Source organism: Mesoplodon bidens (assembly GCF_964165515.1).
Source record: "Mesoplodon bidens genome assembly, chromosome: 18".
Lineage (NCBI taxonomy): Eukaryota > Metazoa > Chordata > Mammalia > Artiodactyla > Ziphiidae > Mesoplodon > Mesoplodon bidens.
The window spans coordinates 36,373,359-36,401,336 of NC_138175.1; the positions used below are offsets into that span (position 1 = coordinate 36,373,359).

General features: G+C 36.3%; 1 protein-coding gene across 1 annotated transcript in view; it reads right to left on the reverse strand.

Annotated features, from left to right (window-relative positions):
- Nucleotides 1–27,978, reverse strand: part of LONP2 (lon peptidase 2, peroxisomal) — a 90,030-nt gene that overhangs the window by 41,822 nt on the left and 20,230 nt on the right. The window contains exons 7-9 of the mRNA XM_081217818.1: nucleotides 25,249–25,507; nucleotides 16,376–16,517; nucleotides 141–291 (exon numbers count right to left, since the gene is read on the reverse strand). Of these exons, the coding sequence (XP_081073944.1) occupies nucleotides 141–291; nucleotides 16,376–16,517; nucleotides 25,249–25,507 (552 nt within the window). The remainder of the gene's footprint in view (nucleotides 1–140; nucleotides 292–16,375; nucleotides 16,518–25,248; nucleotides 25,508–27,978) is intronic.

Consider the following 27,978-nt stretch of genomic DNA (forward strand, 5'->3'; position numbering starts at 1 on the left):
CTTTTTACTCAAAACTCCACAGCTTGACCAGTTTTAAAGAGTTATGCTCAGAAAAGCAAGAAATAGCTTTTTATTGATCAAAATCATTATTTAACAATCATTATTTAACAAAATAATGATTTTGTTTTCAAGTCAAGTACCTGGCACCTGAATGATCTCCATTCTGTCCAACAAAGCAGGTGGAATAGTAGCAGTGGTGTTGGCAGTAGCTATAAAAAGAACTTGGGAAAGGTCAAAGGCCACATTTAGATAATGATCTGTGAAGTTATGGTTTTGTTCAGGATCCAACACCTGTGGGAGAACAATAAACATTTAAACAGATTCAGTAGTTCCAAAAGAAAGCTGTATAAATTAAAACATGATATTTCTGCTCAATACAGTTAGTTTGGGAAATATGGGGATAACACTAAAAACTAAATACTAAAACTAAAATTTTTTGAACATATGTAAGCACAAAGAAGGAAAAATTAGCCATTCAAGCTGTTCTCAAATCTACTAATGACTCACTGTGTGGCCATAAATAAGTTATCAATCCTGCAGAACAAGTTTCCCTCTTGGTAACACACCCTCTCTTACCTGCTGTGGGAATATTAAGTAAACGTGTACAGCATTTTGAAATTCTTAGGTAACAGGTAAAATAATAATTAGTATATTCCTCCTCAAACATTATCAGCAAGTCTTTAACAGGTTTTTTTTTTTCTTTTGGTTGCATCACGGCATGTGGGATCTTAGTTCCCTGACCAGGGATCGAACCCATGCTCCCTGAAGTGAAAGCGTGGAGTCCTAACCACTGGACCGCCAGGAAATTCCCCTAACAGTTTTTAAAAAAGTAAAACCTTTCTGTTTATAATGAGCAAAATATTACTATCTCTTAAAATATTTTAGTTGGATAAATGAGATAATTTACCAATTAGGTTCTTAAAACGTTGAACAATTGTATGTTAAGGAGAATATATCTTCTTAGATTACTGCTCAAATGCTCCAAGTCGTAGGCACTCGCAGTGAAGAGGCCTACACTGGACTTAAAAGAAGGCAATGAGGGCTTCTACATGTTCTAACCTTCAACATGTTACCACTTTCACTTAGACTAGGTTAGTATAGATATAAATAGGGTTGACATGCACAGGCAAAAAGGAAGCAAAATGACTAAAATACTTACCACTCACAATTTTACTATATAACTATCTTTTCCTTGCTTCTGATTCCCTTTCTAAAGTTTTACTTGTTTTTAAATATATCCACAGGTTAATTCGAAGCCCTTTACTCTTGAAAACTCTTGAATGTTTTTGTTAAACATTCATTGTTATTGGCAACTCAGTGTGTATCTAGAATACAATTCCTAGAAAGTTCTACTATTCATATTTTCACAAGACTTAATAATGTTTAATGTTATAAAAATGTTACTTTCAAGTCATCAAAGACAATTCTAATTATGTTCAGCATAAATTGGTTAAGTGTAATATTCCTGTCTACCAACTACCTGAAAACTGTTCATCTATGTATGGCAATCTTAGTTAAACCCACTGTCTAGTTAAATAAAAATCTATCATTTAATGGCTATAATTAAATTTAATACATACATGTTGGATACGTTACTGTTCAAGTGAAGTAATTTTTGTTTTCCCTTAAAATTTTAAGACACTGAGGTTTTGGTACATCCCTGGTGGTGCAGTGCTTAAGAATCCGCCTGCCAATGCAGGGGACACAGGTTCAAGCCCTGGTCCGGGAAGATCCCACAAGCCGCGGAGCAACTAAGCCCGAGGGCCACAACTACCGAGCCCGCGCTCTAGAGCCCGTGAGCCACAACTACTGAGCCCGCATGCCACAACTACTGAAGCCCGTGTGCCTAGAGACTGTGCCCCGCAACAAAATAAGCCACCTCAATAAGAAGCCCACGCACCGCAACGAAGAGTAGCCCCCGCTTGCCACAGCTAGAGAAAGCTTGTGCACAGCAACGAAGACCCAACGCAGCCAAAAGTAAATAAATAAAAAATTAATGAATTCATAAAAAAAAAGACACTGAGGTTTTAAAAAGTAGAAAAATTAATAAAGCAAGGTTCCTGAGTTATGACTGAGGTCTTTTAAAGTATATTACAGGATACCTAGGTTATGAGGACAGAAAATCAGTGATGCCCAATTTGCCTACCTCCGTCTTTTGTTTAGGAAAATACAAAAAGATATGTAGAGTTTAAACAACATCAGAAATACTAATCATTAGTCTGCCAGATAAAACGCAGATAAAAAGGAATCACTACTCAGATGAAACCTTACGGTGAACTGGTGAGTTCATGGAGAGACAAGAATTACAGTCAGAACTTTCTAGCCATCAAAGCTCCACTTTTCCCCCAAACTTCAGAGTCAGGGCTTCCATGGCCCAACTCACCCACATAAAAGAGCAGATTCCAAGAATGACCAGAGCTGTTTTTTCTCTTCTCCTGATTAAAAGGTATTTCTACATAAACCCGAAACTATAATTCCTACCTACGGAGTATGACTAGAAATGGAAACAGCTGTGATATGATATTTTATTCTTAGGGACGTGAAGTCAGAGGTGGGATAAACTCTGGGAAGAGGTGTACACTGAGAATTTTTCTTCAGTAAGTTTCTGGCAAGAGAAGAACTACAGATGTTTGTAGGCAATCCAGGAATATACTCCACTTATTACACATGATGTGGCAACTGTCATCTTTAAGTATGATAGTATGGTGATACTTTTTAAAAGTCTGCATCTTTTAGGGATAGATGCTAAAATATTTATGAAAAGATATGATGTCTGGAATTTGATTCAAAATAAATAGGAGTGGGATGAGGGAGAATGGGTAGGAATAGATGAAATAAGATTGGCCATGAGATGGTAATTGTTGAAGGTGGGTTATAAGTTTTATGGTTCATTATCCTATTTTCTCAACTTTTGTTATGGTTGATATTTACCACAACAAAAAGTAAAAATAAATAAATAAAGTAAAATAAAGTAACTAAAATCAACTCTGGAAGCCACATACAAATACTATAGAAATTAAATCAGTGATGATGACAAAGTTGAGAAAAATGTCCAGAGCATAGAAGAAAAAGGCAGTAAAGCTATGTAGGGGAAATATATGGAAAAAATAAAGATATCTAATTCATAGATAATTGATATAACTAAAGAAGAGGTCTCAGCAAATGTAAAATCGGATATAATTAAAGAAATAACCAAGAAAATATTCTAGAAGACTCAACACTACAAGTTGAAAAGCCTTAGACTCCTCTTGTGCAATAATAAATGACAGAATGTTAGGATAACAACTACAGAATTTTCAAGCAAATTATGACTACTTTAAAATGCTTTAAAAATATTTTATTACACAGAATACATGCCACAACACATAAGATACAAAGGATAACAAAGTGAACACCTGTGAACCGACTACCCAATTGTGACTACATCTGTATTTTGTGTTTAGATCAGTGGTCACCAAAATGGAATGTTTAGAATAACCCAGCAAAGTGCAAGTAGAAAATATGAGTACATATATTCATCTTTATGTATCTATAAATACTAGAAAGAAATTGGTTTTTAAAATATTTAATATACAAAATGAAGTAATGCCCTTACTTGGAATACACGTTACACACATGAGATATTCTAAGAGAAGAGTAGAAATCCCATAACATACCAGGCTGATGTGAGGCCCTCACTCATCTGCTTTAACTGTAATTACAGCACAACTGCAGTCCATGTGTGCCTGATTAACTGTTTTTACAGAATATAAATGGATGAATGGAGTGTTTAAGAAAATTCCTGCAAAATATCATTAAAGATAATAGAGGCAAAGATGTGAACAACAAGAAAATGATAGGAGTTGACACTTTTACTTCTGGAATAAGCTTTGATAGCCACATTATAAAATAAAAACAATTATCTAATTAGAATACATTGTTTTCACTAAAAATAATTACTTTAAAAAATTTATTCTGTGTGTGTTGCACATATAAATATCTAACATTAGTACAATGGTACATTTATGTTATGTTTATATTACATATTTATCCTTTGTTATGGATTGAACTGTGTCCCCTCAATGTGACTATATTTGGAAATAGGGCCTTTAAGGAGGTAATCAAGGTTAAAAGAGGCCATAAAGGTGGGGCCCTTATCCAATATGACTGCTGTCCTTATAAGAAGAAAGAGAGAGACCAGGGATGCATAAGCACAGAGAAAAGGTCATGGGAGGACACATTGAGAAGGCAGCCACCTGCAAGCCAAGGAGGAGACCTCAGGAGAAATCAAACCTGCCAAGAACTTGATCTTGGACTTCTAGCTTTCAGAACTGTGAGAAAATACATTTGTTTGTTTTTTTTAAGCCACCCAGTCTGTGGTATTTTTGTTATGGCAGCCTTAGCATTCTAATACACCCTTATTACATACGTATTTATATTATAGAGAGATATATTTTCAAAAATTTTAACTGATGGAATATGTGAACAAAACATATGGGGATTACTGGTGCAGACAACAAAGAGACATTAGCAAATATAAAGGGCCTCAAAACATAACCTATAAACAAATCCTTATAAAAAAGTAACCTGAAGATATATTCCATCTGAACAACAAATATATCAAAATAAAAGGATCAGAAGCAATGAAATCATTTAAGCCCAGAATTCAAACTAAATGTATGAGTACGCACTTTTAGAACGAGGGACTAAGGAAGTCTGAAAATCTGCTCCTCCATAAAAGCAATGAGAACTGGCAAATGTTGTCAAAATCAACTTTTTCAGTATCCATAATATTAACAACTGACTTTGCATTAGAAACCATGAGGATGGAAAGCAGTAAGAGGACATACTGAAAGAAAAAAAGACTCAACCAAGAACTGTATATCCAACAAAGCTATCTTTCAAAGATGAAGGAGAAATTAAGACATTCCCAGATTTAAAAAAAGAAAAAACACTGAAAGAATTTGTAGCTAGCAGACCACACTATAAGAAATATTAAAAGCTGAAGTGAAAGGTTGCTAAACTGTATCCAAACACACAAAAAAAGAACACCAATAAAAGTAATTACATCAGTAAATATAAAAAACAGTATATGGGAAGGGGGAAGGGATAAATTAGGAGCTTGGGATTAACATACATACACTATTATATATAAAATAGATAACCAACAAGGACCTACTATACAGCACAGGGAACTATATTCAATATTCTGCAATAACCTATATGGGAAAAGAATCTGAAAAAGAATGAATACATGTACATGTATAACTGAATCACTATGCTGCACACCTGAAACACAACATTGTAAATCAACTATACCCCAATAAAATTTTTTTAAAAAGACAATAAAATGCATTTTTGTTTGTGACTTTTTTTTTTTTTTTTTTTTTCTGTCTTTTTTCTCGGTTTCATTTCAAATGGTTTTTCTTACTACATCTTCAAGTTCCCTAATTTTTTCTTTTGTTCTCAGGCCCATCTGGTGTAGTCTTTTCCAGAAATTCGGTTTGGGTATTTTTATTTATTTTTTATTTTTTTATTTTTTTGTGGTACATGGGCCTCCCACTGCTGTGGCCTCTCCCATTGCGGAGCACAGGCTCCGGACGCGCAGGCTCAGCGGCCATGGCTCACGGGCCCAGCCGCTCCGCGGCATGTGGGATCCTCCCGGACTAGGGCACGAACCCGTGTCCCCTGCATCGGCAGGCGGACTCTCAACCACTGCGCCACCAGGGAAGCCTGTTTGTGACTTTTATGTTCTCTTATCTGATTCAAAAACTTCATTAAACGATAATTACAGCTGACCCTCATTATTCATGGATTTTATATTTGCAAATTCACCTACTTGCTAGAATTTATTTGTAACTCCAAAATTAATACTTGTAGTGCTTCTGCAGTCGTTTGCAGACATGGTATAGCACATCACCCAAGGTGCATATTCCCCGCTGAGGTCAAACAAGATGATGCTCTGCCTTCTTATTTTAATTCTCATATTCTAAGCAAGGATCCTCCTTGCAGTCTATTTAGTGCCAGGTTTTTTGCATTTTTGTGTTTTTTGTTAGTGATTCTGCTCTTTAAAAAGCCCCAAAGGCAGTGCTGAAGTGCTGTCTAGTGTTCCTGTGAGCAAGAAGGCCATGATGTGCCTTACGGAGAAACTACGTGTGTTAGATAGCTTCATTCAGGCATGAGTTATAGGGTTATGGTCATGAGTTTAAAGTTAATGAATCAATAATATATATTAAATATATAAATAAGGCAACTTTAAACAGAAACACAAATAAAACAAGGTTATGTACTGATTGATGATAAACTGGCTTGCAGGAAGCTAACCCTGTATTTCTTCAAGGAGCAATAATTCAGTATTTGCTACTTCAGTGTTTGCTGCAACTTTATAGAACATAACTACTGCAAATAATGAGAATCAACTATATACTACTGTGTTGATAAGCTTACAGTGTATAGAGATGTATTTTCTATGAGAAAAATGGTACAAAAGAGGGCTGAGGGAAGGAGGGCTTGTTGAAACTAAGTTTTTACATACTATTTGCAATGGTTAATTTCTTGTGTCAACTTGGAGAGTGTTTTGGATGAAATTAATATTTACATCAGTGAACCTTGGGTAAGCTTGCCTCCATAATGTGGGTGGCCTTCATCCAAACAGCTGAAGGTCTGAAAAGAACAAAAAGACTGGCCTCCTTGAGCAAGAGGAAATTCTCCAGCAAACTGCCTTCAAACTTCATCTACACCATCAGCTCTCCTTGGGTCTCAAGCCTGCTGGCCCACATTATAGATTCTGGACTTCCCAGCCTCCATAACTACATGAGTTAACTCCTTACAGTAAATCTCTTTATGTGAGTATATCTAGATATCTATCATATCTATAGATATACATGGATAGAGATAATCTATATATTATAAATAAATATATCTATATATTCAATAACAGGTAAAACTGGGAAAAGATCAGCAAGAACATAAAAGACCTGAATAGTACTATCAACCAATTAGACATAACAAACACCTAGAGATCAATCCATCCAACAACAGCAGCAGTATACATATTCTTCACAAGTGCACATGCAAACATTCTCCAGGGTAGACCATAAGCAAGCCATTAAACAAATATCTATATTTCAAAAGCCTGAAATCATACAAAGTATAATCTTTGACCACCATGCAATAAAATTAGAAATGAATAATTTTTTAAAATTTGGAAATTCACAAAAACATGAAATTAACCCCTAAATTACAAGGGAAATCAAAAAGAAATCACAAGGGAAATTGGAAAACATTTCGAGATGAATAAAAACAAAAATATAAGTTACTAAAACTTATGAGATGCAGCTGAAGTAGTGCATATAAAGATATTGATAGCTGTAAATGCATATACTAAAGAAAATTCCCAATCGATAAACTAACCTTCCACCTTTAGAAAGTAGAAAAAGAACAAACTGAATACAAAGCAAGCAGAAGGAAGGATTAGAGACTAATACTTAAATAAATGAAACTGTGACAAGAAAAACAACTGAGAAAAATCAACAAACCAAAAGTTGGTTCTTTGAATAGTTCAATAAAATTGACAAACATTTAGCCATACTGAGTAAGGAAAACAAGGACATTCAACTTACTAAATCAGGAATGACACAGGCCACATTACTATCAACCTTACAGAAATAAAAAAGAAATAAGAGTATACTATAGGGCTTCCCTGGTGGTGCAGTGGTTGAGAGTCCGCCTGCCGATACAGGGGACACAGGTTCGTGCCCCGGTCTGGGAAGATCCCACATGCCACGGAGTGGCTAGGCCCGTGAGCCATGGCTGCTGAGCCTGCGCGTCCAGAGCCTGTGCTCCGCAACGGGAGAGGCCACAACAGTGAGAGGCCCACGTACCGCAAAAAAAAAAAGAGTATACTATAAACAAACTTGTATGCCAACAAATTTGATAATCTAAATGAAATGGGAACATTTCTAGAAAGATATAAACTATTGAAAGTAATCTGTCAAAAAGTAATAGAAAATCTGAATAGATCTTGCCATTCCTATCAATCATTGTACTGGAGGTTCTAGCCAGGGCAATTGGGGGTGGGGGGGAAGGCATCCAGACTGGAAAAAAGTAAAAGTATCTCTATTTGCATATGACATGATCTTGTACATGGGAAAACTCTGAGGAATCCACTAAAAAAAACATTAGAACTAATAAACAAGTTCTGAAACGTTGCAGAATACAAGACTGATATACAAAAATTCAATTTGTATTTCTTTACATAAGCAATAAACAATGTGAAAAGGAATTGAAGAAAATAATTCAATTTATTTTCTTCAATAGTATCAAAAAGAATAAAACACTTACATTTAACAAAAGAGTTGCAAGACATATACTCATAAACCAAGTTGAAAGAAATTAAAGAAGACCTAAATAACAGAAGGACCCCCCCGTTCATGGATTCAAAGAATTAATATTATTAATATGGCAATACTCCCCAAAGTGATCTACAGATTCAACAGAATCCCTATCAAAATTCTATTTAGCTTTTTTGTAGAAAGTGACAAGCTGATCTTAAAACTTGTATGGAAGTAAAAAGGACCCAGAAGGGCTAGGCAATCTTGCAAAAGAAGAACAAATCAGGAGGATTCACACTTCCCAATTTCAATAATTTTTACAAAATTACAGTAATCAAGATTATGTGGTACTGGCATAAGGATAGAAATATGGGTCAACGGTACAGGTGGAAGACCAGAAATAAACCCTTACACTTATAGTCAACTGATTTTCCACAAGGGCAACAATACATGGAAAAAGAAGTCAACAAATGGTGCTTGCGACAACTGGATATCCACAAGCGAAAGAATGAGGCGGATCCTGACATCTCACACCACATACAGACATTAATTCAAAATGGATTATAGATCTAAATATAAGAACTAAAACTGTAAAACTCTTACAAGAAAATGTAGGAGTAAATTCTCATGACCTTGGATTAGGCAATGGCTTCTTAGATATGACATTAAAACCAAAATAGAAAACCAAAAGAAAAATACATACAAATTAGACTTTATCAAAATTAAAACCATTTTGTGCCTCAAAGAACACCATCAAAAAAGTGAAAAGAAAGCCCACAAAACTGGTGAAAATATTTGCAAATCATGTTATCTCACAAGGGATTTATATCCAGAATATACAAGGAACTCAACAAGAAAAAGACAAATACCCAATTAAAAATGTGCAAATCATTTAAATAGGTATTTCTACAAAGAAGATATACAAGTAGCCAATAAACACATGAAACGATGCTCAATATTATTAGCAATTAGGGAAATGAAAATCAAACCACAATGAGCTATGACGTCACACATACTAAATCAAATGGATGGCTAAACTAAAAAAGACAGACAATAACAAGTGTTGATGAGGATGCAGAGAAACTGGAACCCTCATACACTGCTAGTGAGATAGTAAAATAGTGTAGCCACTTTGGAAAATAGTTTGGAAGTTTCTCAAAATGTTAAATACAGAATTTTCATATGATCCAGCAATTCTACTCCTAGTCATACACTGAGAACTGAAAACCTATGTTTACACAGAAACCTGTATATGAATGATCACAGCACCATTATTCAGAATAACCAAAAGGTAGGAACCATCCAAACACCCATCAACCACTCAATGATAAACAAAATATGGTATATATTCATATAAGAGAATACTATTTAGCCATGAAAAGGAATGAAGTTCTGATGCACACAACATGGAGGAATCCTGAAAACATTATAAGTGAAACAAGCTAGTCTCAAGAGGCCACATATTGTATGATTCTATTCATATGAAATATCCAAAACAGGCAAATTCACTGAGACAGAAAGATGAGTGGTTTCCAGGGGCTTCTGGTGGTGGTGGGGTATAGAGAGTGGCTGCTAATGGTACACGGGCAAAGACCATGTTCCAAAGTTAGATAATGTTCATGGCTGTACAACCTGTCAATATACTGAAAACCAGAGAATTGCGCATTTAAAGGGGGTGAATCTTATGGTTTGTGAATTATATGTCAATAAATTTGTTATTTAAAAAATAAAGGTGGGAAATTTGTTTACAAAAAAGAATACAAAAACAAGACACTCTACACACTTATTAAAATGGCCAAAATCCAAAACACTGACAACACCAAATGGTGGTGAGGATGTGGAGCAACAAGAACTCTCATTCATTGCTGGTGGGAACGCAAAATGGTACAGACAACTTGGAAGACAGTTTGACAGTTTCTTACAAAACTAAACATGCTTTTACCTTATGACCCCAGCAATTGCACTCCCTGGTATTTACTCAAGTGAGCTGAAAACTTACGTCCACACTAAAACCTCACACAAATGTTCACAGTAGCTTTATTCATAATTGTCAAAACCTAGAAATAACTAAGATGTCCTTCAATAAAAGGATAAACAAACTGTTGTACATCCATACAGTAGAATGTTATTCAGTGATAAAAAGAAATGAACTATCAAGCCAGAAAAAGACATGGAAGAATCTTAAATGCATACTACTAAGTGAAAGAAGCCAACCTAAAAAGGCTATATACTGTGTAATTCCAACTATATGACATTCCTGGAACAGAAAAGAATATGGAGACAGATCAGTGACTGCCAGGGACTTGGAGAGAGGGAGGGAGGAATGAGTAGGTGGGGCACATGGGATTTTTAGGGCTATGAAACCATATTCTTTGATACTGTAAGGGTGGATACATATCATTGACACAGTCATCAAAACCCATACAATGTACAACACAAAGTGAACCCTGATGAAAAGTATGGACTTAAGTTAAAATAATGTATTAATACCAACTCATCAATTTTAAGGGGAAACTGGGGGAGGGAGGGTGAGAGGTTATATGGGACTCTTTGTACTTTCCACTCAAATTGCACTGTAAACCGAAAACTGCCTTTTTAAAAAAAGCTATTAATTTTAAAAAAAGAAAGAATATAAAAGTTAAAAATAGTTTCTGATAAAGATTCATAATGTAAAAAAATTAAATCCTCTAAAGTAACTAGGTAGTGAGATGAGGAAGGGCCAGATTACTGTGTATTAATTATTTCATTTTATACAAGGGAGGGACAATATATTTCATTTATGATGTTGATACTTCGAGCAACAGAGATGTGTGATTTTTTTGTTTTTTTTGTGGTACGCGGGCCTCTCACTGCTGTGGCCTCTCCCGTTGCGGAGCACAGGCCTCGGACACGCAGGCTCAGCGGCCATGGCTCACGGGCCCAGCCGCTCCGCGGCATGTGGGATCTTCCCGGACCGGGGCACGAACCCACGTCCCCTGCATCGGCAGGCGGACTCTCAACCACTGCGCCACCAGGGAAGCCCGAGATGTGTGATTTTTAACTGAAAGGTATCACAAGTAGTACTAAAAAAACAGAATACATGCCTTCTGATCTAACAAACTGTCCATACAGTTAATGACATAATTCAAAGGAAAAATACTACGACCCTTTTTTAAAAAGCGGACAGAAAACAACCAAACCACAGATGTCAAAAGTCCTAACATACCAGTTAGTACACTATTTGAAAAGCCTATTGAACATCCAGACTTCCAGGTAGAGTCAAAAGTAATCTAAAATTGATTATATGAAATACTAATAAAACATAATGAAACAAGAAGGTTAAAAATTCAAAAAAAGCTGTACCTGGTATACACTAACAAAAAGGAAGGATGAACTGCAAAAGTATTACCAGCCTAAGGAGAAACCAAGGTAAGAATGAAACAAAGAAAATGGCTGTACTAGATAGCAGGAAATGGACACAATAATGACATAACAAATAAATACTATTAAAATGTATATTAAAAAGTTAGAAATTATAAAGTGAAACTGACAGAAAAAAAACTGTCATGGCAAGTTTAGTGCACTTCTGTATATCACAACATGCAGAAAAAATAAAGCTATAAACCTAGAGAATAGCAATCTCATAACACACATATTTCTTGTTAAAATATTGCTGTATTCAGATATATATGTATACACAGAGACACACACACAGAAACTATCTTTCCTAGAATCTATGAAATATGTAAAAAAATGGTTCCTCACTAAATTCCGAAATTAAGAAATTATTTAAATTACATACTTACACAATACATAAGTGGTAGACAGTACATTAGAAATTATTTAAGTTATATACTTAAATACATAATAAACATCAAAATTATAACATAATTATTATAATACAAAAACAGTGAAAGTGGAAGTCAAAATTTTAACTACTGGCAGCTTAGAATAGTAGGTTTGCAATACAGACAGCCCGACACCCTCTATCAGATGATACCACAGGACCCTTCTTTGAAAATACCAACTGATCTAAGAGATAAGATTTACAGATCCTGAAATTTGGGGAACCCCACCCCCAATTTATCAATATCTGATGAAGCCTACCAGGTATCAAGCCTCACATGTGCACACAAAATGTTCAATAATCTTAATGTCACACCTTATATATATATAAAGAGACATCAAAGAATCACCAAAGATTGGAGGAAAGCCCTAACATAAAACACAGAGGCCAAACAAACAAAAAAGGTAGAGAGACAAGGTGGTTAAAATTAATGAGTTTACTAGCGAAGTTGTAGGATACAAGGTTAATATACAAAATACAAATTGTACTTTCTTTATATTAGCAATTATCAAAAACTGAAATAAAAAATAGCATCAAGAAATAGGAAATAATTTGGGATAAATTTGACAAAGTGCAAGATCAGTAAGCTGAAAGTGAAAAAACATTGCTGAGTAAGTTAGGAAGACCTAAAAAAAACCCAGAGATATACCTGTTCACAGATGAGAAGAAACAATATTTTTGAGAAGAAACAATATTTTTAAGATGACAATTCTCCCCAAATGATCTACAGGTTCAAATGAAATGCCAATTAAAATCCCAGCAGAGGGCTTCTCTGGTGGTGCAGTGGTTGAGAGTCCACCTGCCGATGCAGGGGACACGGGTTCGTGCCCCGGTCTGGGAGGATCCCATGTGCCTCAGAGCGGCTGGGCCCATGAGCCATGGCCGCTGGGCCTGCGCATCCGGAGCCTGTGCTCCGCAACAGGAGAGGCCACGACAGTGAGAGGCCCGCGTACCACAAAAAAAAAAAAAAAAAAAAAAAATCCCAGCAGAATTCCAGCAGACTGTTTTGCAGCAATTGACAGATTCTAAAATTTATATGGAAATGCGAAGAACCTAGAATAGCTGAAAAATTTTTAGACAAGAAAAGCAAAGCTGGACAACTAACACTAAATGATTTCAAGACCTATTATAAAGCAATGTGATCAACTCAGTGTGGTATTGGCATAAACATAAATTAATGGAACAGTATAGGGAACTCAGAAATATAAAACACACATTTGACAAAGATGTCTAAGGCAATTCAATGGAGAAAAGATACTTTTTTTGACAAATAGTATTGGAACAATTAAATATCTATATGCAAAAAGAAAAGGAACCTTGACCCATACTATGCATCATATACAAAAATTCACTCAGCATGAATCATAGACTCAAATGTTAGAGCTAAAAATATGAAACTTCTAGAAGAAAACATAGGAGGAAATCTGTGTGACCTTGGTTTAGTAAAGATTTCTTAATTACAACTCAAAAGAACTGTCTTCAAATAAAAACAAGCAAAACCAAACCAAATCAAACTCTTATCTCCAAGCCCTGGGGCTTTTAAAGTAGGGTAACTGTACTTTTTATTGTCTGAAGAGGACCCACTTCTAAGACTAAAAGAGAGTGCAACTAATAATTAGGCATAAACTGGGACTGTCCCATGCAAAACAAAATGTATGGTCTCCCTGCTCATAAGACACATGTCCCAGTCCATCCTGTTCTAAGAAGATTACAAAATCAGAAAAACAAGAAGCCAGAGGGAACTCAAAGCAAGGAAATAAACAAGAAAAAAACCTTTTACAAAGCAAGTTTTCCCTCGGTTTTACAAATCAATTTGAATAATAATAATATTTTACTTAAACCAGGGTAAAGAGTGGGGGCAGAGGTGGCAAAATAAGGAGGACTGGTTAAAGTAAATTTATGAAGCAGTCAGGCACACCAGATCCCTTCCCCTATCCCAGCAAAGTCCTGGGATTTTCTTAAGAACATAAAGCAGTGGTTCCCTGTGCAGGTGACACTGGGCACAGCTGAGTAGAGTACATACTATACTGAAAACAACAGTTCAGGTGAATGCATACATCCAGGATGCTGAATGCTTGGTTCCTAGAATGTTGGCAGCCAGGCCTTCATTCTCAAGCCAAGAGACTTAAAGAGTCTTCTCTGAGAAATCTGACCAGCCTCAACAGAAAGACCTAAAGTTATTGACACAGAAGGTTCCTCAATGAAATATATTAGTCAGATGACCCAACTGTGAAACTTGTAATCAATAAGCCCCCTCTCATATGTTCATAGCTTCCAATCAGCTTTTTCATCCCTCACTATTAAATATGAACACACAAAAACTGCCAGACATCTAACGAAAGACTCTAATATAAAAGACAGAGACCAGAAAAAATATATAACGAACAGACAAATGCAGCTTTGGAGCAAAGAAAGGAAAAATAATTTTTTTTAATCTATTGGTATTTTTCTCACAGAGACAAAAGGACATTTTACAGCTATGTAACAAGAGCAAGGTAGTATAAAAAGAACATGCAGAGAAGTTAAAAAAAGGGGTTCTTTGAAATGACAAACTCATAGAAGGATTAAAAGATAAAGCTGAGGAACTCTTCACAGAAAGTAGAACAAAAAATAAAAAAGATGAGTAATAGGAGAGATAAGAAAATTAAAGATCTAACATCAAATTAATAGGAGTTCCCCCAAAAAGGTGAAGAAATCATCAACAAAAGGATTCAAGGGCTTCCCAGGTGGCGCAGTGGTTGAGAGTCCGCCTGCCGATGCAGGGGACACGGGTTCGTGCCCCGGTCCGGGAAGATCCCACATGCCGCGGAGCGGCTGGGCCCGTGAGCCATGGCCGCTGAGCCTGCGCATCCGGAGCCTGTGCTCCGCAACGGGAGAGGCCACAACAGTGAGAGGCCCACATACCGCAGGAAAGAAAAAAAAAAAAAAAGGATTCAAGAAAATTTTACAGAAATAAAAGGAGAGGATTTTCCAATACAAAGAACCTTCAAAGCATCAGCAAAAATGGAAAGAGACCCATGCCATGGCAGATTATTGTAAATTTTCAGAACACTGGGATAAACAGGAGATCTGAAAAGTTTTCAGAGAGTAAAACAAGTCACAAAAGACAGGACCACAACAGCTTAGTCTCATCAATAGCAACACTGAAAACTGGAAAACAATGGAGAAATGTCTTTAAAATTTTGCAGGAAAATTATTTCCACCTGGAATTCTATACCCAGTCAAACTACCAATCAAGTATGAGAAACATAAAGACATTTTCAGATATGCAAAGTTGAAGAACGTTTACATGCAAGCTTTCTCAGGAAGCTACTGGGAGACTAATACCAGGACAATGAGAGAATAAACCAAGAAAGAGGAAGACATGGAATACGGAAAACAGGAAACCCAGTGTGGGGGAGGTGAAGGGAGATCCTCAAACCACAGCTCTGTGCCTAGTGTGGGAACAACCAGTTCAGATTAGAGGCTTAGAGAAGACAAAACCAATAAAACACAAAGTGTCTGGAGGTCTCCCAATGAAAATTAGACAGTTGGTGAAAGTGAACAAAAGAAACAAGATGATTATTAACTCTAAAAACATTTTTAAAAACACAGAAAAACAAAAAGGACAGAAAAAGTGATCATAGTTCACCCCATGGCTCAGCTGTGAAAAGCACTTATATAACTATAATAGTGTAAATACTCAACAATGACTTAACAAAATCAGGATAAAATTTATACTGGGAGATTGGGGATATAAAAATGATATAGTAGGGGCAAAAGGAAGCAAGCAAGCAAGATCATCTCCTATAGATAGGAATCTATAATGCCCAAAACTTGAATAAAATCAAGAAAGCAAGAGCCATGATCTCTAGAAAATGGACTAATCAACGAAAAGTCAGAGGATCAAAGTGCAGAAGAGGAAATAAGGAACCCCAGGGAGGAGACGTGCTTGCTGTTTTTTGTAACAATCTCATAGAACAACTGGTCTCTAAACAATAAGTATGCATAAAATTTTGATTAAACTATTTGATAAAAACAAAGAAAGAAATGAGGGGAATTATTAGAAAAAGAAAAAAGAAAATCTCTATGACATTTTAATTTAAATATCAAATGGCTTCAGGTTTTAGTTTGTATCTAAGTGTTTTTCCCATGATTAAACCCAATCAATGTATATGTTCCCTAAATATGACTATCTACTCTCACCCACCCATACTCTTCTAATGTGATTACAGACAGGGAATTTTCTAAATCTTACCTCAAGCAGAGCTGCTGCAGGATCACCCTGTAGACTTTTTCCTAGTTTGTCCACCTCATCTAACAGGAACACTGGATTGTTCACCCCGACAGTCTTCAAGCCATTGATTATCCGGCCAGGCATGCTGCCAACATAGGTGCGTCTGCAGAAGGTGAGAAGTAGATTAGCAACAGGGAGATGGCAGAGTAGTATCACTTAGAAATCAAAACTCTGGATTGGGAAACAGTCATTTAGTTATCACAGGAATATAGCAAAGAGGTACTGTAAATTTTAAAAGCCCTGTGATACATCAAAGAGTTACTAGATTCAATTCTTATCTTATTTTCTATTGAATTCTGGCTGTAAATTACCCATGATATTAGAAGCACTGTATCTAATTTTTGCCACTTAGTGAAACCGAAAAAAATTACACTTAAATCACATAGTTATGATTCTTACTCTCTGAGATTCTAAAACATCCAAAGAGCCCTATGAATTTAATTCCCACATTTTTCAGTTTTTCTGGGCACCTCCCTGGCACTTACCAAACTGCAACATAACTACCTTCTTACAGACTGAAATGGCTGACCCAAAGCTGGCTAAAACATCATCACCATCTTCATAAAGGAAATCAGAATTGGTTCAAAGGACCACTCAAAATGTAAGCCTCTCCCCAAAAAAAGAAAGAAAAATTCCAACTTTTTTATTTTCAGAGGGAATAATTTGTTATTCACTGTAGTAAGAGGATCTGGGGCCAACAGTATTTATACCAAAATTCCATTAATTCTGGCCTTTTGAATAAAACTGTGTTCACCCTATATACACTGATTGGTATAACCAAGCTCAGCCAGACATTAGGTCATGCATTCAAATGTTAGAGGCTGCTTTAACATATCTCAACAAGAATCATCTACAGAATTGACAAATGTACGTGACATGAAATAAAAATATGCTTGTCAAACGAAAAAAGTGGCTTTTTTACAAAGCCAGCAAAACTTTAAGCAGCAGTTTAATAATTTTAGTTACAACCTTGCTGCCTAAGCCATGAGCAAATCAAATGCTGTTTGTGAAGAGGCATAAAAGGGTGAATGCCTGCAAGAAACAAACCAAGGGCAAGTGGAACAGCAGCCGTATCTCATGATCTGCACAAAGCCAGCTCACGGAGTAGTTCTGCCACATGACTGGTATAAAGTAGGACAGAGTAAATAGTGACCTTTGAAAAGACAAGAAAGCCTTAAAAATATCGTGGGAATGCCTTTCATCTTGGGGAGTGATCAAGGCCCTGGAACCAGATACAGTAAACACTGTCAAGCTATAATAAGGAGTTAGCACATTTCAAGATTTCAGAACAGGATATAGGAACGACAAGACTCACGATTAATAAATTCTCTGAAAGTCTCTCTCTAGAGAACTTACAGATTTGTCAGCCTTCTGTGAATAAGTAGGGAAGGGAAATTAAAAACAAAACAAAAAAACCTCAAAGCCTCTAAGGGTCATTCCTTGCGCATTAATTTCTTTTTCCTTACTGCTTTTGATAGGCAGATTTCAAAAACAGGTACTTGCAATTCTAGACCTAAAGTCATGGAGAGAAAATAATATTCTAGGCAGCTGCCCTTTCTAAAGAAGAAGCGGAAATCTAGGTACTAGTCACAGTATACAAACAACTCCTAAACTTTCTACTGCTTCCCAGAACCTAGAGAATAAGGCCCAAATTCCTTTGTCTGGAATTCAAGGCTCTTCACAATTCAGTCCCCACCAGCTTTCCTAACTTGCTGCCCTTATGCTCTTGCTTCATCCACAATAAAGGTCCTATTAATAGCCCTTAAGCTTTTTTACCTTTGTTAATATGGTGCCTTGCTGCCCTTAATACTCTCCCCACCTAGGTAAATCCCAGAAATTGTACCAAACTTTTCCTGACCACCCCTCACAAAGTGATCTTTCCAGTAATGTAATGCCTGCAACATTTACTGGCCCTACAATTTGCCTGATTCATACTTACAACCTAGGTTTTATCCATGGGTACCAAGCATATCGCCTCCTCTAAAGAGCCAGTGACCATTCTGATGACAGAAAGTGGGTCTAAATACAGATTAGACGCTGCATATAGAGTTGTAAGATTGTTCCCCAAACAAAAGTTTGTTTCTCCTATTTGTTTAAGGACAACAGATCAACAATGATAGCACCCAAAGTATCTTTCTATCACCATTGTTAAGGTCATATAGTCTCTGAGTACTGCTTTGCATAAATAACATGACCCAAGCCTCAGTTTCCTCATCTGCTAAAATGGGGATAATAACAGTGCCAACCTGATGGATTATATGAGATCACAAGAGAACATAATAGGTAAAGCACAAAGCACAGTATGTGGCACATGGTAAGCTTTCAAAAGATGTTAACTGTAATTGTTATTAGTAATAGCTACTTAAAGTCAACTTCTAATTTCCTAGAAAAAATACAAAAGCAGAAATCAGTACACCCAAATCTGGGTCCCATTTCAATCTCTGTCTCATGGAAGCAACTCTTTTTTTTTAAATTAATTTTTTTTTCTTTTTTTTTTGGCTGTGTTGGATCTTTGTTGCTGCGCGCACAGCGTTGCGGTGCATGGGCTTCTCATTTTGCGGAGCATAGGCTCTAGGCACGCGGGCTTCAGTAGCTCAGTAGTTGTGGCGTGGCGCGGGCTTAGTTGCTCCGCGGCATGTGGTATCTTCCCAGACCAGGGCTCGAACCTGTGTCCCCTGCATTGGTAGACAGATTCTTAACTACTGTGCCACCAGGTAAGTTCCAGAAGCAACTCTTATAAATGTCTTTTCATAGTGAAACCAAGCCCCCCAAACCAAGCTCTCTTACCGAGTTTATGATTAACCTCTCTATCCAAAACTTACTCCTTGTCTTACCCCCTCTGACCTCAATCCTGCCAACAATGGTCAACCAGAGTCAGATGACTGAAATTGCTGTTGCCAATAACATTGTTAATGTACTAAAATCACTGTTATAGATCTTATCATTAACAAACAAACTCAGGTTATTTCTCCAGGGCAAGATGAGCCACGGACTACCTGGCCAGAGAATTGTAAACCAGAGACATCCTGACTCCTGAAACTATGATTAGGAAATGTCACAAGATGATAATTAACCCCAGCCTTTTTGTTCTTTGCCTTTTAAAAAACCCCTCATTCAAAGATCAACTGGAATTGGATCTGGGGTTTGTCTCCCACGTGTTTGCTTGGCGCCCTGCAATAAACCCTTCCTTTGCCACAAACCCACTGTCAGAGTTTGGCTTTCTGTGCTGTGAGCACAGGAGCCCTTTGCTCAGTTACAACAGCACCAAGCGTGCTCAATGCCCCTAGAGTTCCTTAATCACAGGTGACATCCTCAAATGTGTACCACTAGTCTAGATGTCAAACCAAGACAACTATTATCAGAGCCTGTAAGCTACTGAAAATAGCTATAATGTGCTTGTCTTTTGCCACAAAGTATGCGTAAGAATAAACTTTGAATAAACCTTTGGAATATGAATCAGACCGTGAAAAATGTAGCAACACACAAATGAAAATGTTCTCTTTCAACATCACTAAACAAACATTTAAAAAAACAAATTAGCATACCAAAATATCCTACTGAGAAACTACATTACGTAGGAAATAAATGAAACTAGTATTCTTTTACAAACTATAACTCTTTTGAGGGCAAAATACTGTCTTTTCTATGTCCTTCCTTGTGATACAACATCTAGAAAGCAGTGTAGCACAATATAGGAAAGTTTGCAAAGAATGTATCATTTTAATTACTTATTATTCAGCCTGAATACATAATTACCTAAGGAGTTTTTCTTAAAGTACACAAGTGAACTAAAAAACATATGGATTCATAGGTATAATTATTACAGGCAGTTCACAAGTTTATCAGGACAATTCAACTAGTGTATAAGATACACAAAAACAAAAGTGTCTACACAGTTCAAAATTTTAATTTACAAGATCAGCGTTTTTAATTTTCCAAAAAGTAGTCTGTGTTATACTTCAAAAAACAACTACACAAAATTACAATATCATCTATTTACAGCTCCATGGTAACCAGCTGTTTTACTACTCTGCATCATCCCTAGATATATTCAAATCTAATGTAATCCAAGAAGCTGGTCATTCTGTCACTGCCAAGGATATCATGATAAATGTCAGGAATAAGGGGTGTTTTACTCACCTCTTTTCCAGTATGTAGACAGGGAGAAAAGCAGGCATTTACCATCAATTTTTTCATGCCTATCCAATTAAGCTCCTCTTATGGGCTATAACACAAACTATTAAAGTGATATTTACAAACAATTTGTAATATAAAAAGTTTATGTTATAATGTTAAGTGGAAAGGGTAGGATAATTCTGTTGCTTTAAAAAAAATGGCAAAAGCTGCCCAATAAAAGTTGGGCAGGAAATAAAATGTTAAAGGTGATTTACCTTTGTATGGTAGAAAAACATGAGGATTTTTTTCCTTTTATTTTTCTAATTTTCTACCAAGGGTGTATATATATATATCTCAAGTTGGCAAATAATAAACCTAAAAGAGATCCTAATGATTTCTTTTTAAAAAAGAAAAACAGTCTTTAAGGAACTAAAAATAGTCTTTAACACAGCATGTCTAAACAAATCAAATTGTTCTTACAGCAGTCATTCCTAAATCATTTGCATGGATGTGCTCATCTAAAGGACTGCATGACTTCCAACATGTTTTAATCCTACTTGAACTCAGGCAGCACTTAGAGAGCACTTACCACGTTTGGCACTGGGCTTGGCAGCACAGACTGATACAGAGGAGTATAAGATATGTGAAAACGCCTACCCTACATAGCTCCTACTTTTCATATATCTTTGATTCACCTCTATAGGAATATATTAGAAATGCCAGAGGCCTGTATTATTTGATCACTGAAGAGCACAATAGACAGTAAGTAGTCAGTTCAGAGGAGAATAGGATCATCACTGACTGCACTTATCTTAATAGAGGAAGCCTTGGGCTGGGGCCTCAAGATAACCTGAAAGTTTTTCGGAGGCAAAGAAGAGCTGCAGGGCTTCCATGGTGGCACAGTGGTTGAGAGTCCGCCTGCCGATGCAGGGGACGCAGGTTCGTGCCCCGGTCCGGGAAGATCCCACATGCCGCGGAGCGGCTGAGCCTGTGAGCCATGGCCGCTGAGCCTGCGCGTTCGGAGCCTGTGCTCTGTGACGGGAGAGGCCTCAACAGTGAGAGGCCCGTGTACCGCCAAAAAAAAAAAAGAAGAGCTGCATACAAATATAGGTTATAAAGGAGGCTAGTGAGCAAACCGTAACATGTCTGCCATACCATGCTAAAAATATTTTAAAGGCTTGGTGCTTCAGGTATTTTTCCCTTGTAGAGACTAATAACGAAACAGCAAATTTATTTAAAACATCATTATTTCAGGTTACATATGAAAATGTATCAACGTGGAAAGAAAAGTTCATTTTTCTTCTCATCTTGTTTAAGAATTGAGCCAAGGATTCCTTACAACGATAGAACTTTATCATCTGAACAAACAGCTGGTCAGTGACTTCCAGTTACTCACAACAATAACTTGAGAAATATCACAACAGTAGTATATTTCACTGAGGAACAGCTAATGAAAAAAGATCGTTATAGAAACATGATTTCATAAAACTTCATCCTAAAAGAAGTCACTTTATACTTAATGTCTACGAACTGATTTAAATTATTTAAATACAAAAATGTAAGTCATAAAAACTGATAGATGGGAACAGAGATTCTATGGCTTATAAAAGTAGACAAAAAATCCCAATGGAGATAATGAGAAACGTTAAACTGAAAAAAATGCATTACTTAATATGGAGCATAAACATGACTATGCTTCCTCTAATCCACTCAAAATAATATGAACCAAAACAATGGGCCAATATTTAGTCAGATCACTATATTTTCCCAGTTTAAGGTCTAAATGTAAACCAAGTCTTTTTTCTTCTTCCCCATCTTTCACCTCATTATCGTTTTAACTCTAAAAGACATATCTTAGGTTGTTTTTAAAATAAATTCCTAACTTATTAGCACCTTCCTCCACATAAACAGGTACTTCTACCAAAAGGCTGGAGCTCCATGCGTGGGCAAATGGGGAAAGTGAGTGACAGAATCAAGAGAATAAGCAAGGAAGATAACAGAAGGCAGCTCTGTTTTTCCTTGGCTATTTTAAGGCTGCAGAACAGTGGTGCCTACTCACAGGCTGCGGAAAAACAAAACTCTGCATGAATTCTACTTGTGAGCATGTGACCGGTACTTAAATGCCAAGACCTGGGTGTTCCCAAATGCCCACACACTCCACCCTGTGGCTGTGCTATAATCCTCTCCATTCTCTCCCCTCCTATCACCTCCTCCAACCCGCAGCTCTGACACAAGTGCATACGCTGCTCTCAACCCCCTCCCCTTAACCACCACACCCCACGCTCCACATGCTTCCAAACAGGTTTTCAAACAGAAATTTTCACCAGGTTTTGATCATTTAGTGGGTAGCTGGGTAATAAGTCCCCAATAGCACAAGGGCAGATGGCTATAGTGTTTAGTGAAACATCTGGTACAGGGATGGCTAGTGAGTACATGCTTACCAGCAAGGTGTATCAAAAATCAGGCTTAGTAGAATGAGTCATAGACAAACCTACAAACCTTTTATTTGGCAACAATCATAACCTCAATTCGCACCACACATTTCTAAAAAGCTTATATTTACACATATTTTAGGCAAATACACAAGCTCCTTTCACAAAAGACTCATAAAGAAAATAAATTCTCATTTTCTTTAGGTTCAATCCTCTTAACAATAGTCACACACAGGAAAGGATACTCCCTTGAAAAAAGAGAACAAATTTTAGGTCTATCAGTTTCAGTAAAGGTTGAAAACAGAGATCTGTTTAAACCCAACAATGCTCATAAGAAGTGGTGGGGATTATGACATTACATACTGCCTACCAGCAGGCATCATAAAAATACATTTTCCACAATTCTGCCACATAAATTAAATAATAATGCCCCAAACAGGATATTTTAGGTACAATTTAAGAATCAGATTGAATTTTATAAAAAGTCATATTGAAGCTTATAAATCTAAACTTGTCCTCCTGAGAACTGAGAATTAAAATAATAATGAAAGTTAATTTTTATTGAATGCTCAGTGTGTGCTGGACACTAAGCACTCTCCAAGCCTTACTGAAAAATCAATACCAATGTAGGAAGAAATAAGGACAAATACCTACATGTCATGTGCCCATGACATTAATTTCACATGACAGTAACTCCACAAACTCACTCTCTAAATTCTATCAAATATCACACAATACTGTGCCACAGATAATAAAAGGAAGAAATAAACTGAGACAACTCTGAGCGCAGGAATCAAGTCTCTTGCATGGAGAACACCTCCCTAAAGCTCTGTAGCATAAATCAGAAGATTTAGGCCCTAGATCTAGCTTCTCCAGGATTGGTCCACAGTACCAATTTCTTTACAAAAGCAAACTACAGCCTCTAGTGGCACATGTGAGAATAAGAAAGTCTAGGCAACAAAAACATGATTTGAAATTGCCAGAAAGACGGACCCAAATCAATTCCCTGACCTAATTTGCAGTCCTCATTGCTTATTTACTAAAATCTTGGAATACTTTTTCTTCAATGCGTAAGAAGTGTAAATAAGCAAATAAAAGAGAATAAAAAGAACCATTTTTCATGAAAAAGTTTCTGAAATAGTTTCCCATCCCTGCCTAAGGATCCCATAAAGCAAATGGAAAATAAGATGTTTTAAAAGCATTGTATTCTTTTCTTTTCCCCACAATCCAAGTTTAATCCATATTCACCAAACTGTAAATATGCATTTAAATTACCCTTGGCCACTGGCAGTTGTTCACTGCTTGCACTGGCATGCCTGCCAAAGCCCCCACTTATAACCTGCAATGGTTTTACAACTTTAAGATCGAGTTTATGATCTTGAGGTTAGAAGTTTTATCTTCAGTTTAATTACTTCTACTCAAAGTTACATGCCTTCTTTTAAAAAAATTGTCTTAACTGAGATATAATTGACATATTACATTATATTAGTCTGAGGTATACAACATCATATTCTTTTAAGTAGTTCATAATTTCTACATTTCTAAATGTTCTACATTTTTAAATGTTCCTTAACACATAAGCTATAGGTATGTTTTCTCACAACTTGCAACTATGAAACAGAGGTTCATGCTTTCCCAAAGCATCTTCCGATATGAGCCACCGAGAACAAAACAATGAACATAACATGCAAATCTCATTCTAATAATGTCAGATTAATCAGAGACACAGTTCTTACAGTTTAGTGTATTTTTATAGAAAGGGTGTCAAAAATGCAAAGCCTTAATTATCTTTTCTCCTTATTATTCATACTCACACTGCAAACTAGCCTCCTTGAAAGAAAGTTTAAAATGCAAACATAATAAATTTGTTATCAAAGATTTCTTCCCTCCTCCTACTTGCCTGCTATTGCACTTATTCCTTAAACTCTAAAAGTTATGGGTCATTATTTATGAAATGCTATTGGGCCAAAATGAATATTAAAAATATAATATTTAATTATAACTAATTTATAATTGCATTCAAATGAGATTCCAGGAAAGCTGAGGCACAGACACCACCCCCACCCCATCCACCGTCACACAGACATCAAGGTTAGTTTGGGTATACCCTGACGGTAGAGGCTTTAGGCTAGCAGGTAAGTACCATAAATGTCCTTTCCATTCAAGGTAACACAAAGAGCCCTTTAAGAAAAAGATATACATTATGCCTTGGCTTTTGGTTGGGGGGGGGGGCTCTAGACAAATGAAAAGGAAGGAAATCAGAGATTAAACCGAGAAGTATTCTACCTATGTCCTCGAATGTCAGACTGATCACACACGCCTCCAAGTGCGATCCTGTGGAACTCTCGGCCCAGAGTCTTGGCCACTGATCTTCCCACGCTTGTTTTACCAACGCCAGGAGGGCCGACAAAGCACAGAATGGGGCCCTTCAGGTTGTTTTTCAGCTGTCTGACAGCCAAGTATTCCAGCACTCTTTTCTTCAATTTTTCCATGGCATAATGGTCATTATCCAGAAGAATCCGAGCTGCTCGAATGTCCAGACGGTCTGTCAAGCAACCCAACAGAAACAATCTGAGCATGTGGAATTTTTCAGTGGGAGAACTCCTTTCCAGGCTGGTAAGAGTCAAAATAGTTTTTTGAAAAAAGATGTGACAAGAACAGGCTTGGTTTGTTCTAAATGAGTCTTCAGGGAGACCCGGACTTGGTTTTCTTGCTTAAAAAGATTTAGTACTTTCAGAAATAGTAGACACTACATAATTAAAAACTCAAGGAGTTAATACTCATTTCATTTGGAATGATTTTCTAGATACACATTATTTCTATGGAGACAAAATTTCTACATATGTGCTGGCATGTGTTCTTTTTTTTTAAGTGTTTTTTTCTTATTACAATTAGTTATATATGCTCATTCCAGAAAACCCTATGACACTAATAAAAAAAGAAGGAAATAGTCACCCATAATTTCATTTCTCCCCTAGAGAACATCACTACCTTCACTTCAGTACGTATTATTCCAGATTCTGTGTGTGAGGGGGTGTGAGTGTGTGTGTGTGTGTGTGTTTGCATGCACACATGCTTACATACCTATTTTTCAAACTAAGATTATATGGGTTTTCAAGTTTTGTAAAATGTTTTTTCACTTAATATGTTACAGACATCTTTCAGTGTCAAATGTATTGTTCAGTAACAGTTTAGTGGGTACATATTATTCCATTATTTAATTATCCACACTCATTTAACTAATTCCCTATTGCTGAGCATTTAGGTTATCCACAAATCTTTATAGTTATAAAGCATGCTTCACTGTGCATCCTTGTAACTAAATCTCTACATGTATCTGTAATTATTTCCTTCAGCTAATCTTCTAAAACAGAAGGGCTGGGTCCAAAAAAAAATTAAGTCAAAAAAAAATTAAGACATACAAGAACTGCCTAAGTTCTATCCATTAAAGTCTCACCAGAAATGTATGAATTAGGCCCTGTTTCTAGAGCCAAGCTTTCATTAGGTTTACTCATGTGCTTCAGGCTCTGAAATAATCACAGATTAAACACTAGGTCATGGAAGCCAAAAGGAATTCATCAGCTGGGTGGCAGCTAGAGGATAATCCACAGCCACAATACTGACAGTGAAGGAAGAAAATGGAAAAGAGAAAAACACACACAAGTCAACTCTTTCAATCAGTTATTTGGAACCTGTTATACATTTTTTCTACAAGAAAAAAAAAATGCCTTAAATGGTAGTTTGGTTCCCAAGCTAGTCTACAAAAACCCAGGTAAGCAGTAATGTATGTAATTTAATTATAGTACTATTCATTTTCGTCAGAGTCCTGGCTGAGTGATTTGGAAAGGGAAGAATAAAATTTCTTTCCCTTTCCTGGCTTCAGAAGCCAACCAATGAATATATGAATAAATGAAATATAGAAAGTTTCCTGTTTCATGATGCTAACCCTGACACTAAAACCTACCATAGTAAACAAACAAAAAAACCCCACTTCAGACCAATTCCATTTTGCATAGCTCTAAATATTAAAATGCTTGTAAATCAAATCTATTCAAAGAGTAATCTACTAAGTCCCAGTGGGATTTATTTTAGTTATGCAAAGATGGTTCGATATACAGTTATCAACATATTTATTATATCATCATGTCCAAGGAGAAACACTTTCCATCAAAATGTCATTTTGTACCTAAAAAGGCACTTGTTATATGCAACATCCATTCCTAATTAACATTTAGTAAACTAAGAATAGAATTCTATGTACTTTAGAAAAAAATGAAAACAGTGAAAGAATTTCTTCTAATATGCCACATAAAGACAATTTTAAAAGTTCTTTCAAACTTTTAAGGAAAGATAATTTCCATGTTACGTATTGTTGTATATCTTTTCTATACAGGATGTATCTTTTCTGAATATTCTTTTTAATGATTCAGAATGTATGTTTCCTATTACGAATAATACTTGTAATTAAACATAAAAAATGTAAAACTTACATGAACATATATTTCTCTATTTACAATTAGAAGATTGAAATGGCATCTACTGGCTCCCTCCATTCAAGATGGAAAATCAACAAACTTATTTCCTCCAACTCGTTCCTCTCTGCTTTCCTTTCTGCTTCTGATAATCTCTACTTAGGTAAGCTTCCCTTTTCAAGAATTATGAAAGACATTTTCACAGTTTGATGATCTTACTCATAACTATTTAGACCTAAGCCTATACAGTACTGGTTTAGAAGCTCAACATGACTACTTTTATACCACAATTTACCCATCTTCAGTTCTCCACTGAAATGATGAACCATGAGAAGTGTTTTTGTGATGGGTACATGAGTGCTATGTATCTCTAATGCTGACCACATCCAGCAGAAACTCTCTGAGTTGTAAAGAAAAAACAAAAAAAGCTTTGCCTTGTTTTCATATTTTCTTGGTTATTTCAGTGAAGAATAGGAGCTAGCACTCTGCATTCAAATAAACATTTTGCCCTCAACTCTCCACAATTACACTGTATGAACCTGAC